Source organism: Hyperolius riggenbachi, chromosome 5 (assembly GCF_040937935.1).
Source record: "Hyperolius riggenbachi isolate aHypRig1 chromosome 5, aHypRig1.pri, whole genome shotgun sequence".
NCBI lineage: Eukaryota > Metazoa > Chordata > Amphibia > Anura > Hyperoliidae > Hyperolius > Hyperolius riggenbachi.
This window is the reverse complement of record NC_090650.1, coordinates 70,693,008-70,713,886: the sequence shown is the minus strand read 5'-3', so window position 1 is coordinate 70,713,886 and position 20,879 is coordinate 70,693,008. Positions and strand designations below refer to the sequence as shown.

General features: G+C 44.3%; 1 protein-coding gene across 5 annotated transcripts in view; it reads right to left on the bottom strand.

Annotated features, from left to right (window-relative positions):
* Positions 1-20,879, bottom strand: part of PTPRN2 (protein tyrosine phosphatase receptor type N2) — a 1,331,885-nt gene that overhangs the window by 61,533 nt on the left and 1,249,473 nt on the right. For all 5 annotated transcript variants that reach the window (XM_068235852.1, XM_068235856.1, XM_068235855.1 and 2 more), the window contains one exon: positions 2,964-3,041. In XM_068235852.1, coding sequence (XP_068091953.1) covers positions 2,964-3,041 — 78 coding nt within the window. The remainder of the gene's footprint in view (positions 1-2,963; positions 3,042-20,879) is intronic.

Below are 20,879 nucleotides of genomic sequence, written 5' to 3'. Positions count from 1 at the left end.
TACAGCAGGGCACCTCTCTCGTGTCCTCTTCCCTCTCAGTAGATGAGAATAGACTGCTCAATGGTCACTTGTACCACGGCAACTTGAAATGATCACTTAACAAGTGGGAGACAATTATTATTGGGAGGAAACTAAGCAGGAGATGGGTAATAAATTATGCAGCCTCAACACCTCAGCAGCACAGAGCGTTATTTAATTTTTGAACATCCTGCAGTGGAGTCACGTCCTCTCCCATTCCAACTACCAGGGCTGGATTAGTACTCTTTAGTGCCCAAGGCCACTGTCAGCAGCTGCATCCTCTAGAATAGACAGCCAGATGACCCCCCCCCCCCCCCCCGTCCTCCAGTTTAGATAGCCTGATGACTCTCCCCACACCTTCCCTCCAGTATAAGTAGTCTGATAACCCCTCCCCCTTCCCTCTAGTATAAGAAGCCAGGTGACCTCCCCCCTTCTGTAAAGATAGCCTGATTACCTCCCTCCAGTATAGGTAGCTATGTGGCCCTTCCCACCCCACTATAGCCTGCTGCCCACCTGCCCTTGATCCTGTGGTGCCCTAGGCCATGGCCTATGTGGCCTTGGCTATATCTATTTCCTCCACACCAGCTGTGCCATAGACGGGCATTACACGGGTCTCATATCTCACTACCAAGCAACTTGTGAGGAATAATGAATTACATACTGCATAAATGTACTCTAGTTTTATACCACATATATATAGATTTACACCTCTTGCACTCCCCCACACACACTCTCTCTCTCTCTCTCTCTCTCTCTCTCTTCAGACTCCCTAAAGATAATATGTGTATTTAGCTGAAACTTTTCCATTTCTTGCATTCTCTGGTTGTATCCCCATGGACTTTTCTCTAAACTTTCAATAGGGACATTAAAGCTGTTGCATTGTTATTCAGGGCATCTAAAGCTCTAAAAAGCACATTTCACATTACTTCTCAAAAACAGCTGCAAAATAATCTTGAGCTGTTTTATCTCAAAAGCCTCTAACATTTACAGAGGAAAAAACACTTTCTACTCACAAGACAGAATTACATTACATACAAGCTTTGTAGCTGACTGAGATGACTTCTGATACTCTGAGTTGTGCTGAAGAAAATTCAAATTGTTGTGTCTCAAAGCAGAATTACAGAATAACATTCAATTAAAAAACCATGAAAACATAAAAAACAAATAATGTGCCACCAGGGCAGCGTATCACCATTTATTGAAAACCAGACACATGGAAGAAAAACCTACCCTGTGTAGGGAGGAGTATGGCATGTAGTTTAGGCCAGTTGCCAGAGCGCCTGGCCACTGGCGCTACACAACTTGAGTTGCATAACTTGGCTGGCCACAGCGCTCACTCTGGCAACTCGCATCAACTACATGCCATACTCCTTCCTACACAGGGTAGGTTTTTCTTCTATGTGTCTGGTTTTCAATAAATGTGATATCCCGCCATGGTGGTGCGTTATTTGTTTTTAATGTGTTTACAGCCTCCCCACCAGTGGTAATGCTGTCCACCTGGCTGGATTTGTACTGCTGGATTCTAACTGCTAGCAGTGACTACTTGTAGACTGGCTACAACGGCCATGATTCAAGTTGTTTGTGGGTTTGTAAGCCTTTTAGTGAGTGTCCAAGCACTGGTTGTTTTTTTTGTTTTCACTAATGAAAAACTTGTGTCCAACCTGTCTCTTGCCCATATAGTTATCCTACCTACCTCTGTCCTAAAGTAATGACATCTGTGTAAAAATCCCCATTTTCCCCAGGTCACAGTTGGGAAATAGCCATTTTACATTATAATACCTTATATTATCATGGCTAATCAGAAATCTGTGCAGAAACGAAATTGCAGTGTGCTGCTTACATACAATCCGTGTAGCATGCACATAAGAGCTACTTGCTATGCTTGTTTAATGCCTGGTACACACAATGCAATTTTCCATATAGATTGATGGATGGATTGATTATTTCCAACAGGTTTGATTTGATTCACTGAGGTTTTTCCGATCGATTTTATGATCACCTCTATATATAAACGATCAGAAATCAGAAAGGACCTCCGGAAAAAATTGATTCGACCATCAATATGATGGAAAATGTCATTGTGGGTACCAGGCATTAGAAAACAAGTATCTCATGCTCTCAAAGATAAAAGAACTATATCTTGGCTCATAAGGTTGCATGAGAAACTTAACCCTCTCAGGCACTTTTTCTAAAAAGGAGTATGCTCTTAAGACTTGTTTCCACTAGGACCAATTCACTGTGAATTACTAGTGGGGGGAAGGGGGATTCAAAAAGCATCACAGCTGGAGGAATTCGGGGGCGATCTCGGATCACTTCAAGTGAGCAGCTGGATCATTTACTGTAAGCAGGTGGATAGCGTGCTGTCTTTGACGTAGGGTTAAAGCTTTTGACCAGGATTCAAATCCTGACTCAAGCCAGTACATAAAACAGAAAAGAGTCTTTGGGCAAGGCTCCATAATGCTCCTGATTGCCCTTGGAGGCAACTCTGAAGCGCTTTAAGTCTGCCAGGAGAAAAGCGCAATGTAAATGTTACATGTTTAGTCTTGTCTAAATGGGTACGATGTAACAATGTTCTCATAAATCCTTCCCATAGTGCCATATATAATCTATCCCTGCACTAATGAAGGCTTAAACAGCTGTCTGTAAGTTGGGCTGTATAGCTATGTAAACCCTAGTAGACAATCAAAGTAGAACCCTGAGCCATGCTACTATGCTGGTACTGGCTAATCAGTATCAGACACTTCCCCTTATAAATGGGCAGTAAATGGGAAAACTCAATGGCCCACTCACATTCGCTGCCTCCTCAGGTGTTAGTGGATTTTAAACAAGCCAAAATAAAGTTTTCCACTTAAAAATAAAGTACTGGTGGCTGGACATGCTTTCTTCTTTATATGGTACTTTCGTGAAAACAGATTTTAGTTCATAAAAAAAGCAAAACTCTTTACCTGCCAGAAATCAGCCACAGTTGCAGGGAGAGGTCCTTGAGTAGCAATGTAAGCTGGATTTCTTGGGTCGTGATCCATCTGTAATGAAATATAAATCACAGTGTCAATAATGTAAGCATGTGCAATCCTCAGCTCAATATGTATCTGTTTGTTTGTATTTTCCTAATGCTGGATTAGAGATAATCATGCAAACTTCAGCGTGGATACCTCATTGTTTAGCGCAATGATCACATTTTGTTTAAAGGATACCCGAGGTGTCATGTGACACTATGAGATAGACGTGTATGTACAGTGCCTAGCACACAAATCCCTATGCTGTGTTTCTTTTTTTCATCTGCCTGCAGGAGTTAAACATCAGGTATGTAAGTGGCAGCTCCTGCCTGAGTCAGGACTGGGTCAGACTACAGTGTGAACTTCAAATTACAACTATAGAACACTTTCCTAGCAGAAAATGGCTTCAGAGAGCAGGAAAAAGCTAACAAGGGTCAACAGTTCAAATATTTTAGCTCTGGAATACTTCAATAAATGTGTCATTGAGCAAAACCAACAAAACTGTAAAAATTTAAAAAAGTATATACAGGATCTTCTCAAAAAATTAGCATATTGTGATGAAGTTCATTATTTTTCTGTAATGTACTGATAAACATTAGACTTTCATATATTTTAGATTCAAATACACACAAATGAAGTAGTTAAAGCCTTTTATTGTTTTAATATTGATGATTTTGGCATACAGCTCATGAAAACCCAAATTTCCAATCTCAAAAAATTAGCATATTTCATCCAACCAATAAAAGAAAAGTGTTTTTAAAACAAAAAAGTCAACCTTCAAATAATTATGTTCAGTTATGCACTCAATATTTGGTCGGGAATCCTTTTGCAGAAATGACTGCTTCAATGCGGCGTGGCATGGAGGCAATCAGCCTGTGGCACTTCTCAGGTGTTATGGAGACCCAGGATGCTTCGATAGCGGCCTTAAGCTCATCCAGAGTGTTGGGTCTTGCGTCTCTCAACTTTCTCTTCACACTATCCCACAGATTCTCTATGGGGTTCAGGTCAGGAGAGTTGGCAGGCCAATTGAGCACAGTAATACCATGGTCAGTAAACCATTTACCAGTGGTTTTGGCACTGTGAGCAGGTGCCAGGTCGTGCTGAAAAAAGAAATCTTCATCTCCACAAAGCTTTTCAGCAGATGGAAGCATGAAGTGCTCCAAAATCTCCTGATAGCTAGCTGCATTGACCCTGCCCTTGATAAAACACAGTGGACCAACACCAGCAGCTGACATGGCACCCCGGACCATCACTGACTGTGGGTACTTGACACTGGACTTCAGGCATTTTGGCATTTCCCTCTCCCCAGTCTTCCTCCATACTCTGGATCCTTGATTTCCGAATGACATGTAAAAGTTGCTTTCTCCTGAAAAAAAGTACTTTGGACCACTGAGCAACAGTCCAGTGCTGCTTCTCTGTAGCCCAGGTCAGGCGCTTCTGCCGCTGTGTCTGGTTCAAAAGTGGGTTCATGCTTCCATCTGCTGAAAAGCTTTATGGAGATGAAGATTTCATTTTTCAGCATGACCTGGCACCTGCTCACAGTGCCAAAACCACTGGTAAATGGTTTACTGACCATGGTATTACTGTGCTCAATTGGCCTGCCAATTCTCCTGACCTGAACCCCATAGAGAATCTGTGGGATATTGTGAAGAGAGAGTTGGGAGACGCAAGACCCAACACTCTGGATGAGCTTAAGGCCGCTATCGAAGCATCCTGGGCCTCCATAACACCTGATCAGTGCCACAGGCTGATTGCCTCCATGCCACGCCGCATTGAAGCAGTCATTTCTGCAAAAGGATTCCCGACCAAGTATTGAGTGCATAACTGAACATAATTATTTGAAGGTTTACTTTTTTTTTTGTTTTAAAAACACTTTTCTTTTATTGGTCGGATGAAATATGCTAATTATTTGAGATAGGAAATTTGGGTTTTCATGAGCTGTATGCCAAAATCATCAATATTAAAACAATAAAAGGCTTGGACTACTTCAGTTGTGTGTATTTGAATCTAAAATATATGAAAGTCTAATGTTTATCAGTACATTACAGAAAATAATGAACTTTATCTCAATATGCTAATTTTTTGAGAAGATCCTGTATATATAAAATAAGCACCACAAAGCAAAGGACAAGCACCGTCATATGTAAACAAGGCTTATTAGGATAATTGTATAAAGCCAGTCATGTGCAGAAAAGGGCCACTGAAACACATAATAAATCACTGGACAAGAGCAAAGGACTGGCCCCCAATAAACCACACCACAACAGTATTAACAATGTAGCAAAGCCTTTATTATATCCATATCAAGATTAAAAACATAAAAACAAAAGCACAAAATGTGTACAGCCCAATAATAAGCATGATTAAAACAATCATCAAGTCAATAAATATGAACATGCAAATAAATATACACAGTCCTCCAGGCCCTGGGTAGCACGGAGAAGTGATGAAGTGAATGACGCCCACTGGGGGCTGCGATGAAGTGCAAAAAATGCACAGGCGTTGAAAGTGTAGACAAGTGCTGAAAGAAATATTGAAAAATAGGTGGTGAGAGAAGACTAGTGCAATGCACCAATGGGAGAGCCCGAGAATAGGACAAAGTGTGAAAAGGCGAAAACGCTGTAGTATACTGTGAATGATGAGAACCAGCGTGAATAAAGAAACACCGCGGTAACACCAGTGAGTGAGGGTAGCTTACCAGGAGAGGTCTGTGAGCAGGGCACAAGTGTGCAAAACTGAGATATCTTGAAAAGTCATTTTTAGGAAAAGGAGGATAGATACAATTGTTGATTTCATTAGTTTATTTTCACCTCAGGTGTCCTTTAAACACAGTGGGCCTGATTCACAAAGCGGTGATAACCTTTGCACTAGCTGAGTTATCACCACTTTGTGCTGCTGATCGCGCGCAAAGTCCCGCACGCAAAGTTTTGCATGCGCAATCGCGCAATTGCGCGCGCATCGCCCATAGGGTTTAATGGGCTGCGCGATTGCAATTTCGCGCAAGTTTCTTTTTATCACGTGATAAAGGGCTTTTCACCAGCGTGCAAACACTTTGCACCGCTTTGTGAATGAAACCCAGTGACATATTTTGATAGCTAGGTAATGAGCAATAACAAGAAATGAGCAATAACAATAATTTGAAATGTTATCCAGCAGGGACAGCCAGCTACATTAACTTGCTAATAAAACCTGGAACTCTTCCCATCAAGGGTGCAACTATCACCCCTGCAGGGGCTCACAGGGGCCCGGATCAGCCCATGTACATACATAAACACTGAGCAACCTAGAAATGTATTTTTTTTTATTTTCACTTTCCTACCAGGCAACTGCTTCCATCAGGGGTTGAGTCCTGCATGAACGCGGGTGGACGACGTCCACCCACTTTTTTCAGAGGGTGGACAACGTCCACCCTAGCATGTGGAGGAGAGGGGAGGCAGCGCAGTGAAGGAGCAGTGATGGGCACAGCGGTGGGAAAGGGGGGACACCTCCCCCCCTTCTATTACCTTGGGGCCCCCCTTCCTCGCTCTCCCCTCCGAAATTTTTAAGTGTTGGCGGCTGACAGCGGGCGGGGACTTACCGCTGTTCTTCCAGCCGCGGGAGGGAGCTCTGCGATGCGCACCGTTAGTCTGGTGTACTCACCAAACTAGCGGCACACAGGATCTACCTCCCGCGGCTGGAAGAACAGGTTAAGTGTTAGTTAGTTTTTGAGGCAGCCGGCAGCAGGATCTCCAGCACCTCAGCAGCCTGCACGCTGAGGCGGTAGGCCACCCACGTGGTGAGACCGTGAAGATCCCTGCCTGCTTGCCATCCATAGGGTCGCTCCGGCATCACTTACAGAGGAGGACCTGGGCGCAACTCTCCTATCCAGAGCCAGCTCCCCGGACTCCACCAGCCAGACACAGAGCCAGCTCCCCGGACTCCACCAGCCAGACGCCAGAGCCAGCTCCCCGGACTCCACCAGCCAGACACCAGAGCCAGCTCCCCGGACTCCGCCAGCCGGACACACTACAACCTCCGACGGAAGCCCGCCTCCTCCTCTAGCTACCTCCCGGGTGGTCCTGGTCTTCGGCAGGCTCCCAGCTGCAGCCTGCACCCGCATGTCGCCGGACAGCACGTGACTCCAGGGGACTCCTCCGACAGCCTCCGACGGATACCCGCCTCCTATAGCCACCTCCCGGGTGGTCCTGGTCTCGGCAGGCTTCCAGCTGCACCCGCAAGTCGTCGGACATCACAGCTCCTACTGAAGCCTCCGCTCCTGCTCCATAGCCAGCCAGCCGCAGGCTCCACACGTTACCTGCTGCCTTCGGACTCCTCAGAGTGCTCTCAGCTGCTCCCGCCAGACGCCTGCCTCCACCGCTCCTGGTGCGGACTTCAGCAGGAGCTAAAAGGTGCCCCCTGCCCTGTGGACTACAGCAGGAACTAAATGGTGCCCCCTGCCCTGCTCCTCAGCAGGCCCCAACTGTCCACCGGCCCCCTCACCACATGTGCTAAAGCTGATCATCATTGTCCAGCCAGATGCCCAGAGTAACATCACCTCTGTCTCTGGCTTCAGCAGGTATGTCTACATGCACATAACCCCCACCATGGTGTTGTTCCCTGCACTCTGCTCTGCTGCTTCGCTCTTCCTGCCAGCTCCCCTGCACATGTATGTATTCTACACAGGAAGGCTTGCTCTTTTAGTTCACTACTACGACACGCTCTAAACCAGTCTGCCTTGTCCACAAGCCCCCAATCATGTCTGCAACCACAGTGACGGTAGCCCCCATGCCATCCCACACCCCACGCACTGCTTTTACAAGGGCACAGCTCATACAGTGGGAGCATTGTGGGGCCCCTCAGTTGGGGCACGGGCTCCTATGCGAGCCTGTCTGGAGGCACATCCAGCGGATTACCAGCTCCACCCCAGAACCCCGAGCGGTCCAGCGCCGACAGGGCTGCCGTGCAGGTGCCCTTGTAAGACTGAAGAAAAAGGGCCTGCGTTCAGCCATCCCTTCAGCACTCCTGGCAAATGTTCGCTCCCTCCCCAATAAGCTAGATGAGCTTCGCCTCCTGGGCGACAAGCGGGAGATTGGCAGCAATACCCCTGTTCTCTGCTTCACAGAGACATGGCTTCATGAGGACATTCCTGACAATGCTCTTGTTCTCCCGGGCTTCAACCTCATCCGGGCAGACCGCGATAACACGCTCTCAGGGAAAAAGAAAGGCGGTGGGGTCTGCTTCTACATAAACTCCTCATGGTGCCAGAACACGTCACTACTTGCCAGGAAGTGTACCCCCGAACTTGAACTCCTACTTGTCAACTGTAAGCCGACCTACTCACCCAGAGAGTTCTCCTCCTATGTCCTCGTAGGCGTCTACATTCCGCCTGACGCTGACGTCAAACTCGCCGAACATGACCTTAGCGACATCATCACTCACTGGGAGACGACTCTTCCAGACTCCTTGTTCATTGTTATGGGCGACTTTAACAAGGCTAACCTTCGCCGGGAGCTGCCACGGTTCCACCAGCATGTAGCCTGCCCCACCAGGAATACCAGCACTCTTGACCACTGCTACACGGTTCTGAGAGAGGCCTACAAGGCTATCCCCTGGGCTGCATTGGGTTCCTCTGACCATTGCCTCATTCACCTGGTCCCCACCTACAGGAAACGACTGGAATCGGCAAAGCCGGTGCTAAAGTCCACAAAAGTGTGGTCAAACGAGGTGAAGAACAAACTCCAGGCCTGCTTTGACAACACGGATTGGAAGGTCCTGGAATCGCCAAACCTGGACGAGTGGGCAGACACTGTCACTTCCTACATAAGATTCTGCGAGGAATCCTGCATTCCCTCTAAGTCCTTCAAAATCTATCCAAATAACAAACCTTGGTTTTCTAACCGGCTACGACAGCTGCGGAAGCGCAAAGAAGCTGCTCACAAGTCTGGCTCCCTAGAGGACTTCAGGACAGCCAGGAACTCCATCAGCAAGGAACTGAGAGCCGCAAAACGGGAGTATGCGGAGAGGTTGAGACAGAACCTCAGCTCAAACGACCCAAGGGCCGTCTGGGAAGGGCTCAAGTTGGCCACAAACTACAAGCCTCCCCCCCAACATACCACACCAAGCATTGAGCTAGCCGAGGAACTCAGTAACTTCTATTGCCGGTTCGAGGACTCAACAGAACTGCAGGGGCATCCTACACACTCTTCCCGCCTCTCTGCAAGCCCGAGCTCTCCCACCCCAGCAGTAAGCGAGGCGGTGGTCTTGCGCCACCTGTCCACGCTGAATGCCAGGAAAGCCTCAGGCCCTGATGGTGTGTCCCCAGCCTGCCTGAAAACCTGCTCACGGCAGCTGGCCCCCATCCTTACTCCCATATACTCCAAGTCCCTAAATGAAGGCAAGGTCCCTACATGCTTTAAAAAGTCCACCATCATCCCTGTTCCCAAAAAGCAAGGTGTCACGGACATTAATAATTTCAGACCAGTGGCCCTCACATCCGTTGTCATGAAGATCTTTGAGAAGGTGATCCTATCCACACTACACCAACTGGACCTGTTTCAATTTGCGTACAGAGCGAATAGATCCACTGACGACGCGATCAACATCTGCCTGGAGTACATCACAGACCATCTGGACAGACCGGACTCATATGCTAGAATGCTCCTCCTGGACTTCAGCTCGGCCTTCAATACCATCAGCCCCGGGATACTGCATAACAATCTTGTGGACCTTGATGTCCACCCCACCCTTCGCTGCTGGATCATGGACTTCCTAACAGGCCGGTCCCAAATTGTGAAGCTGGGCAACATCTCGTCCAAGCCAAGAACTACCAACAACGGAGCACCTCAAGGTTGTGTCCTGTCACCTTTCCTGTTCTCGCTCTATACTAACAACTGTATATCCATGACCAACTCCGTTAAGGTAATCAAATTCGCTGACGATACCACCATTGTTGGCCTCATTAACAAGAACGATGAGCAGGCTTACCGGCAGGAGGTGGACAGGATCTGCCACTGGTGCCGGGAGAACAAGCTGGTTCTCAACACTACCAAAACTGTTGAGATGCTCATTGACTTCAGAAGGCAGAGCACCAGCCCCGGTCCAATCTACATAGATGCATCCGAAGTTGAAAGAGTATCCAGTGTTCGCCTCCTGGGCACAACAATCTCAGACAACCTGAACTGGAAGGCGAACACTATCTTAACCCAAAAGAAGGCCCAGCAGAGGCTGTTCTTCCTGCGTCAATTAAAGAAGTTCGGCATGGCCCAAGAACTTCTGAAGTCTTTCTACTCTGCCACTATCGAGTCGGTCCTCTGCTCCTCCATCCTCGTCTGGTATTCTGGTGCCTCTGGAAGTGACAGATACAAACTACAGAGGGTCATCAGAACAGCGGAGAAAATAATTGGGAAGCCCCTCCCCCCACTGGAGCTCATTCACAACTCCAGGTTGGGGTCCAGAGCAAAGAAGATTGCCAATGATCCATCACATCCAGGTCATCGTTTCTTTACATGGCTACCATCGGGCTGAAGGTTTCGTGCTATCCACACCAAAACAACGAGACACAGAGACACTTTCTTCCCTACAGCAGTGAGACTCTTAAACTCCAACTAAGCCCCCCCCCCCCCCCCCCCCAAGGATGCACCTTTCTAGTTGCTGAGCCCATGTTACTGAGAGTATTATTTTTAATTTTATTTAAAAGTCTGTCCTTTTGTCCTTCATTGTTACTTATCTGTTTCTTTTGCACTGTTATTGTATTGCTACCACTGCACTGTCCTTTTCTCGTTGTCTCTTTTGCTTGCTGCAGCAACATATCTTCTACTGTCCTTGTGTCACTGAAATTCAATATATTGCCAGTTTTGAGCCTGTTTGTTGCTAAAACCAATTCCGGGCATGACCCAGTCGTGCTTGGCGAAATAAAAGGATTCTGAAGTCTCCGCCCGCTGTCAGCCGCCGCCACTTAAAAATTCCAGAGGGGAGAGCGATGAAGGGGGACCCCAAGGTGAGGGAAGGGGGGGGGGAGACGTATACTGCCCTACCCATGACCACGCCCACATTCTGCTGCATGACCACACTTATTTTTTGGCGTGCGTTTGGTGAGTCTGTTCCCAGGACTGGACCCCTGGCTTCCATCTAGACTGCAGCCTACCTGGCTAATGCAACTAACTATGATCAGGAATGATGATTATGGGGGTGTGACCATACTTACACAGTGCAGTGTCAGCCTGGAATGATTAGGAGTCCAAACAAAAAAGCAGCAACCACAAAAAAATATTTTGAATAAGGAAATAAAAGTACAATTAATTTTTCAGCACCTATTGGAGAATCCAACATGAGCAATGTCAATTTTTTCTCTTCTAACTCGCGGCCTGCACACAGGTAACTCGGACATCTTTTGCCAAGCCCTAAATTACTTCTCCCTCCAAGTTGCTAAGACTTGGAGGGGGAACAGTAATTAACGGCAAAGTGCCATGTACACCTGATTTGTATCTGCACAATTTTAAGCAATGCCCTGCTGCCAAATGATTGGCTGGTTAAATAATTCCACAAATAAGCATGTGCATAGGCATTCCAAACAAAAAGATCAGTGATGATAATTTTTCATCAAAGCATATATTAAGTGTTGTAGTTTACATATAGCACGGTGGCGTAGTAGTTAGCGCTCTTGCCTTGCAGCGCTGGGTACCCGGTTCGAATCCCAGCCAGGGCACCATCTACAAGGAGTTTGTATGTTCTCCCCACGTCTGAGTGGGTTTCCTCCGTGTACTCCGGTTTCCTCCCACATCCCCAAAACATACAGATAAGTTAATTGTCTCACCCCTAAAATTGGCCCTCAACTACAGTACTTACACTACATAATTCATACATAGACATATGATAATAGTAGGGATTAGACTGTGAGCTCCTTTCAGGGACAGTTAGTGACAAGACAATATATATATACTGTACAGCGCTGCGTAAGATGTCGGCGCTATATAAATACTAATTAATAATAATAATAATATAGTAGTGGGATTTCATAAACCACAAAAGGTTTATAAAGCAGAGGCCTCTTATCCAAACTATTAAAATAAGACTTTCCAAGCAAATGTAGCATTCTTCTAGATTCCCCCAGCCAGTTTGATGACGCTTAGCCTTATAGCTCCAACAGTCAAATGGAGAGGAAGTCCACTTCTTTGCTCACAGCACTATGAGCAGCCTAAAGCTACCGTAATTTAAGCCAATCTATTTTGCTAGTCTACCTGGGTGTTGGTGTCCTTGGTGTACATATAATATTGGCACCCGTTGAAAAGGAAAATAGCCAATATTAGAATATCTGTATATCTGTAATATTTACAGATATTTTACTATGACCTATCCTAACTTTCACAACTTTCACACCCACCCTCCCTCTACAGATGCCGAACTCTTAAGGTACATACACACGTCGGATTTTTGCAAACGACCGGTCGTTTGGACGTCAAATTGACCGTGTGTACGGTCGGTCGTTCAGCTGATAAGACTGGATTTCAACGATCGGTAATTGATTTGATCACTGTATAAGCTGTAATAAACTGTTGTCTTGTACGGTTACCTGTATTGTTTATATTATATTGTTATACAGCACCACAGAAGCTGCTGGTGCTATATAATCAATAATAATAATAATGCATATTTTATACTATGTATATACTATTGTCTATAGAAGGAGTTGTCTTTTTTCCTGGAATATAAAATAGACTCCTCTTCACTCAGAAACCACACATGCTTACATTTTGACTTCACATGATATTCGACAGAAATTCTCCATGGGGAAAATTTGTGGAAAACCATGTAACTCTGGGATATATACAGATAAAGACAATATCAAGTACAGCAGAGTTTGTTAAATGAACATTAAGGTGCGTACACATCTGATATTTCTGTCGTTCGAACGACTTGTAGTTCAAATGGCAACACTGACCAACAAGTCGTTTGATATGCTAATTTACATGCCATTTAACCAACTTGGTAATGGACTGGATAGAACAATGGACTAGATTAAATGACTGATCAAACGACTTGTTGTTTGAATGTCTTTCAGTGTCAAACTAATATGGCCCATACTCACGGGCTACAATTGTCGTCGCAACACGCGGCGCGCGCGTGTTGCGGCGACAGGTCGCCCGTGAGTATGAGGCGCAACACGGGCGCGCACCCCGAACCGTCGCTCGTCGCTGCTGTTGCCAGGAGATTGGCGCAGTCAATCGCCTGCCGACAGTTGCCGCCGCAACTTCGCCACAACTGTCTAGTCCGCGTGTGTATGCAGACTAGCGACAGCAACCTCTATAGAGAACACAGAGCTTCCGGTGGGGGGGGAGGAGGAACATCGGCGACAGCGTCCGTCGCACCGCTGATCCCTCTTCTGCGTGTGTACGCGGAGGGACGTGGCGACGGGCTGTCGCCGAACTGTCGCGCACACGCTCCCGTGTGCTAGCGACAGTGAAGAAAAGTTGCCCCTGAGTATGGGCCAATAGACTTTCAAACAAGTCCTTTGTACACTCGTATGTACCTAGCTGACGTTTGAACGACGGTTAGTTCATGGATACGCCAAGCGGATCAGTCAAAACTTCTGCTATCAGTCTAATGATCATTTGTACACATGCCAAACTGTCATTTAAATGACCGGTTTGAACAACAAGTCGGTCAGAAATATCAGGTGTGTACGTACTTTTAGAGAAGCAGAGAGTGGGCGACACTGAGTGAACTGATCATAAGGTCAACTAGAGGTTTTTAGATTTGGTTAAGGAAAATAACTGACAACAAGCTAGATAACAATTAGTGGTGCCACCAAATCATATAAGGACAATTCATCCTTTGGATTTTGGTTCACTTTAATTTTCCACTTTAAGGCTTATTCGCCTATTTTTTCTGAACCATATTCACATTTTGCTATATACAAATAAAGATCATAATAAGAAAAGCCATTGTTGTTTTTGGATATTGTTTCACTTGGCAGGAAGACATTCTGCTTTCATCTGCAGGATCGTTCCTGATTTATTCAGCGATTGGAATGATATAGCGATATAAGCTGTACTGCAAACGCCAATTTATGCAGAAACAAAATGATTTTATGGTCTGTATTTTTGTGTCCTGGTATAAAGCTACAATTTACGGTATACCTGACGTGCATATTTACCCTTTTCTGACAAAGATTATATATTGGTGTTCTTGGCCTTGGCCTTGAATTATGATTGTATAACTATCTAAGCACAATTCAAGAAGTCTAGCTTCTTCTATGTAGTGTCTATGAATAAAGTTGTTTAGTTCTTGAAAGCACAGTTGCTGTTGCATGCTGAAATTGGAGCTCGATCCCTCCGGGGACAGTTCAGGGTTGAGTTCAGTACAAATGTTCTGTTGCTATGGAGAGGAAAGGCTTTCGATAAAGCAGGGCCCTGGTCACAAATGTACATGAGATCCTTTACAAGGCAGCCTATTGGGCCAATCATAGTGCAGGGATAATGTCCTTTAAAGTGATTGGATCCGCAGGGGCTCAGGGCAGGAAGAGTGGAGCTCTTGTCATTGCCAATTAGCAAAGCATAAGTTTGTAGCGCTCACTATGCTACTCTGATAAGGCACGCTAACTCTGATAATGCATGCTAACTCTAATAAGGCATGTCAACTCTGATAAGGCACGCTATTTCTTATAGTGAATCAACCCCTATAGTTGCTTTTTTGCTTTTCAGTTTAGCAGCTCATGCTCAAGTTCAAGGTTGTTTTAACCATTCTCGTGCTTTGCATCTGAAAGCTGGTGGGCACTGACGCTGCCCTTTCTTGGCTGTTGCCTGCTGTGGCTTCACAGTATTCATCTTCTGTACTAGCCTCACTCCTCACCAGTGACAGATGGCTGTTTCATTATTATCTGGTGCTAGTGAGGGCTTTGTGCTGAGGAAGAGATGGACCCTTTTGTCCAAACTCACAGCTGGCAAGTAGCAGAGAAACTGCTGAATCAGTGGTGGGGATTAGCAAAGTTTTACCCCGGAGGCAAACTTCAACTGGTTTGCATAATATATGAGCTGTTTAATCAAAAATCTAAAATATAAAGGTGACCAGATGCTTATCGATTTTTCTTGTCGTTATCTGGCCGATTCAATTACTCTGGCCACTCTGATCAAATCTGTAAAAAATTGATGCTGTGGTTCGATTTTAATAGATTTCATACCTAAATCAATGAAATATCTGTTACTAGTGTGTGGCACAGTTCAGCTAGATCCCTTTCAGATTTGATCTGACAGGGATCTATCTGATGGTCATATCAAGTGGGTGGAAAACTTTTCTTAATTGGGTTGCATTCCTCTTGAATCCGTCCCCCTGGACTTCTGCGACCAAGAATGATTGGATGTAATTCACCCAAGTGTTTGTTCCAGCTGCGATCTCCATGGCGACGGCGTCGTCGTGTGACACACTGGTACTAGTGACGGCAGGTTACATGATGCCATCATTGCCATGGACATCACCATTGGAACAAGCGATTGGGTGAGTTACTACTTGATGTACACTGAACGCATTTTTAACGAACGGTTAAAGAGAGGAGAGAGAGAGGAGAGGGAGAGGAGCGGAGTGCGGACCTCTATCAATGGGCCGCCTTCATAACACCCATGGGCTGAATCTTTTCTGTGGGCCATCATTTGCCCAGGCCTGATCTATATTATACTTCTATTACTAGAAGTCACTGGCCCTCATTCTGGGCCACTGACTTACAGTAACAGAGGAAGAGCCATGTTCAGTCTCTAAAAAACGTTGATGCCAGTAACTTCTGTGCTGATACTCTGCCTCTATCACTGGTCACTGACTCAGTATGAGCATGCAGATCAGATGCTTTGACTCTAGTCTGATTGCACTGGCTGCATGCTGGTGTAGGTGTGCAAACCAAAATCAACTAAAGCCAAAAGCTCAGCATATGGCCAGGCAACAGGTATTGTTTATAAGGGAATGAAGATGACATTGTTGGTATTTTTCTCACTTCAGGTTCCCTTTAAAGTGTAACTGTCAGACATAAAATCAAAAATCAATTCTTTATTTTTAGCTGGTAAACAAGTAATCAGGATGCTAACCGGGCAATCCAAAAGTTACAAATCACTCTTACATTTCTTCTCCTTAAAACATTATTACCCAGTTTCCCTGGCTCTTATTTGGTAGCTCTGCTGCACAAAGGAAGTTGCAGGGCATGCTGAGTTTTATTTTTTCTTCTTTACTTTCCCCTCAGACATTACTAATGCAGCCTAATTGGCTGAAGCCTCTTCCCCTCCCACACCTCTGTTCCTCTCTGATTGGACAATAATTCTCATGCTGAGACAATGCGCTTTCTACTGCAGAGCTGGGTGGGAGTGTCTAAAGACTGGGAGGGAGGCGGGCAATGGTACACAGACAGAGTAAAGTAGGAAATGATGTCAAGATTGGCTTCATGACAGACACAGTCAAAATGGTAAATCCTAAGAAGGATTTTCTCTTTTTGTAATATAACAAAATCACTAAAATTAAAATGTGGACAGAGCAATGCACATGTTCTGTAAGTAGAGCAAGCATTTATCTACTTATATATTTGTTGCTGTTTTTTTCTGAGATAGTATGACTGACAGCTCCACTTTAAGAACTTTTTAGGCATGCAATGAGCTTTAAAGCAAACCTAAAAGGTATATGTGTGGTACTAATAGTAAATAATACATAAGTAAGATAGAACTGAGTCTTATATTTTTATTGTCAGTTTTAAGGAACACTATAGTAAAAATCCGTAAAATAAAAAAAAAACATAGGTAGGCATACATACACATATATTACAACTTTTTTTTTTCTTACTTCCTGTGTACCTGTCACTTACAGTAGTAGTATTATAATGTGAAAGCTCTGAACCACTTGCCAACAGGTTTTGGATTAGTCCATATTATAATGGGGAATTCTAAATGTTTTTTTTCATTGTTTCAAAGAGAACTCCCTGGAAAGGATCCGTACAAAGATGCCAGTTGGCCTGCCTACTTATGTGCTTCTATTCTGACAGTTGGTCTGTGCCACTGTCATACAAGGATAGCCTTTCAAAATAAAAGAAATGCTGAGAATCCCCCGTGAGGAGATGGACTTGACCAAAACCTGTCAGTCTGAGGTCCAGAGTTGGTAGATTATACACACAACCAATTGTGATTGGCCAATTTTACCACCTCCATGTAGTTGGAGAACTTACCTACCAAATCTGTTCATAGTATTCAAAGTCTGTTGGCCCTTGTACTGTATTGAAAATTTGGCCATTCCAAATTTAAGGTATATGAAAAAAATTAAGGCTTACATGACAGGTACATAGGAAGTATAGACATTTACAGCACATTTACTCTGGGGTAAATGTACATCTTCTATGTATGTATACTTATGCATTTTACAGGTGCCCCATCCGGCCAACAATACAGTAGCTGCCACAATGGAGCCATTTTGGCTCCTTTTTTTTTTTTTTTTGCTTTTGGCCCTATGGATAGACCTTCAGAGGTAAATAGAGTCTCTAATTGGATACTGCATTTACAGATATAAATGATTGGCCATAATTCCCTAGAGCCAGTCAGTGGCTTAGCTGTGATAGAGGTTGCCAAAAAGAGGCTTTGTTTTCCCCTGAATGCCCACCTACAGAGTTAGAAATGTTATAAAAGGGACAAATAGCGTGACTATGGCTGCCACCGAATGTTGGCTGGATAAGACATCTGGACATCAGCGATCAATAGTGATGAGCACAACTTTTGCACAATTGTCATTTCACATTATAATATGCAATTACAATGCAAAATCATAATGAGACATTTCAGAAAAAAATCTTAATTCATTTAGTTTGTATCCATAATTAAGAACCGTTACTTCGTAATTAGGAGTCATTTAGAGTAGACTTAAATGATTAATAAGAAAGCCCTTATACATAGTATCATCACCAAAATTGCTTCATATTTTAAGGCAATAGCAGAAACAAGTCCCCCAATTTTTTTTTCCAAAAAGACCTTTTAGCTTTTAAATAAATTGATTTTAAAAATTAAAAGGAAAAATGTTTTTTAAAGAGTCAAATGTCATTTTACTTAGTTTAATAAAAAAAAATATTTTTGCTGTGTTCCTTTTTTTCTTTCTCTGCCTGAAAAAGTTAAATATCAGGTATGTAAGTATCAAAAACACTGTAGGAGGCGCCCTTGTATCTTATAATAACTTGTAATCAATAAATTGGTAAGCGTAGTGTGTCTTACCTGTTATGGAGGCACGTACACACATAAGTCATAAAATTGGATTTATTTGTAGCACAACGAAGTAGACAACGCGTTTCGCGACCACAATTCGCTTCCTCAGGTCAAATACAGTGCTGTGAGCCAGAAGTTGTATAGTGTGGGCGCCATGTTTTTTAAAAGTCAAATGTCATTTTACTTAGTTTAATAAAAAAAAATATTTTTGCTGTGTTCCTTTTTTTCTTTCTCTGCCTGAAAAAGTTAAATATCAGGTATGTAAGTGGCTGACTCAGTCCTGACTCAGACAGGAAGTAACTACAGTGTGACCCTCCCTGATAAGAAATTCCAACTATAAAACAGTTTCCTAGCAGAAAATTGCTTCTGAGAGCAGGAAAGAGCTAAAAAGGATCAATAGTTCATACATTTTAGCTCCGGCATACTTCAATGAATGTGTCATTGAGCAAAAACAATAAAACAGTTAAAACTTAAAAAAGTAGATTTAAACATAAAATAAAACTGTGGAATATCCTAAACAGTCATTTTTAGGAGAAGTAAAATAGATACATTAATTTATTTCATTAGTTTATTTTTGCCTCGGGTGTCCTTTAACATACTTTGCAATTTTGGTAACAGTAGCATGTATTGGGGCTTTGCTATTAACCACTGAAATTGGCACGAAATTACGCAAAATTACATATAAGTATGCAAAATTAAGAATCGATTACATGAAAAGATTTATGGAAGATTTTGCAAAAGCAAAATTAGCAAACTACGATCATCGCTAGCGATCAAATCCCCATACAGAGCTGTTAGCTGCTGAACAGCGCAACAGATATCCTTCACCATTGCCTTTAAAGCGGACCTGAACTCAGAACTCCCTCTCTGCTCTAAAACATATGCAACAGCATAATAACCTTTAAAGAAAAACATTTCTTTGTTACAGCTGATACAAATCCTGCAATAAATCTGCGTGTATCTACTTCCTGCTTTCATAGAAGCAGACATATTGTTAACATCCTGTGCTTTCAAATTAGCCTTTCTGCCGTGGTAGTCAGCTGACACAGTTGAGGGATCAAATTACAACTTGTGATTAGATACAGATGAGGGGGGAATTAGAGAGGCTAAACTCTCTAAATACATACAGGGTGCATTTCCTGTGCAAGAGCTCATGTCCACTTTAAGGCTCCCTGCACACTGCATGCATTTCCGATTTTTAATCGTTTTTTACATCAGATTCCGATTTTTAATCGTTACTGCATGCTGCGTTTTTTCCTCCGTTTTTCTGTTGATTGCATTCAGGGAAAATCGGAAACGGAATTGGAATCGCAAAACTGATTTGCAGGGAGCCTAATGGTGATTGGATTTGAGGCCTGCAGAATTCTAAACACACTTTGCAACGTTTCAGCCGAACTGTCCTTGAACAGAATAGAGCCATGTTTGCCGATCACTAAATATGATTAGGGTGACACAGTAATCCAGGCTCATCTGCACAACAAGCCGAGCACCAGAAACATATGTTTCCCAGAACAGATGCCATTACGCTGTCATTCAAATGAAATAAATAAATAGGAGGCGCGGCGGCCCACACGTTACCAGCCATTCACGCTCGCCTAGACAGCAGCAGCCAGAATCAATGCTGATTTGAGCGGTGCTGTCAGGAGCTCTGCTATCTGCTACATCACAGACAGGCCACTCGTCGCCTTTTAGCGCTAATCAGCTACTGTCACAAAACTGCTATCTGGAACGTGGCAAACATAATGATTTCAGCACAGGGAAATATGCCATCTGCTTATGAAGGCTAAATGCAATTACAGCTAAGCCAGTCTGGAAAAAGGAAAACAATTCGCATGTAGCTGTCATTTACACAATGGCTGCCTGTAGTGCACCTGGGGAGGGGGGGGAGACATTTTGGGCACTGCGCTAACATTGAGCTGCCAATTTAAAAGGGACTAGTGACAAGCTTAAGAGATCCGATATCTGCTCTATAAAATATGACATATCTATAGAGTCATAACAGCAACAAACAGCAAGCCATTGAAAGCTGTTAGGGGTCAGCAGTCTAGCCATTCATACAGCCAGGTCCACTTGTGAGGCCTGGGATATACAAGCGAGATTAATCGTTTGGGATCAATCATCAAGACGCTTAACTCATTGCAGGCATTTTCTATACAGTATGTGGAATATCCTGGTTAGAAATCAAACAGATGTCCACAAGGAGCTAATGCAGGCTATGCTGTATAAAGTAAACAAACAAACACAGAACATTTAGATCACCTCCTGGCGGACTCAAAGCACCAGAGCTGCAGCCACTAGGACCCAGGTAACAGTGTTAGGGAGACTTGCCCAAGGTCTCCTACTGAACAGGTGCAGGCTTACTGAACAGGCAGAGCCGAGATTTGAACCCATGTCTCCTGTGCAACCCTTAGGCCCCGTTCACACTGCACGCGTTTCCAGCTGCGTTTTGGAAACGCGTGCAGGTGGCCGACACGCACGACATCAGACATTGCATAGAGTGCAATGTCTGATGTTCACACTGCATGCGTTCTGGACCTGTGCGGTCCGGGAACGCATGCTGCACGCATTTTTTGTAAAAACGCATGCCTGTCCCATTCACTTTTCAGTGATGGGATCAGCCACGCAACGCACACAAACGCGGATGGCGTGCGTTCGTACGCGTTGCGTTCCGCGTGCG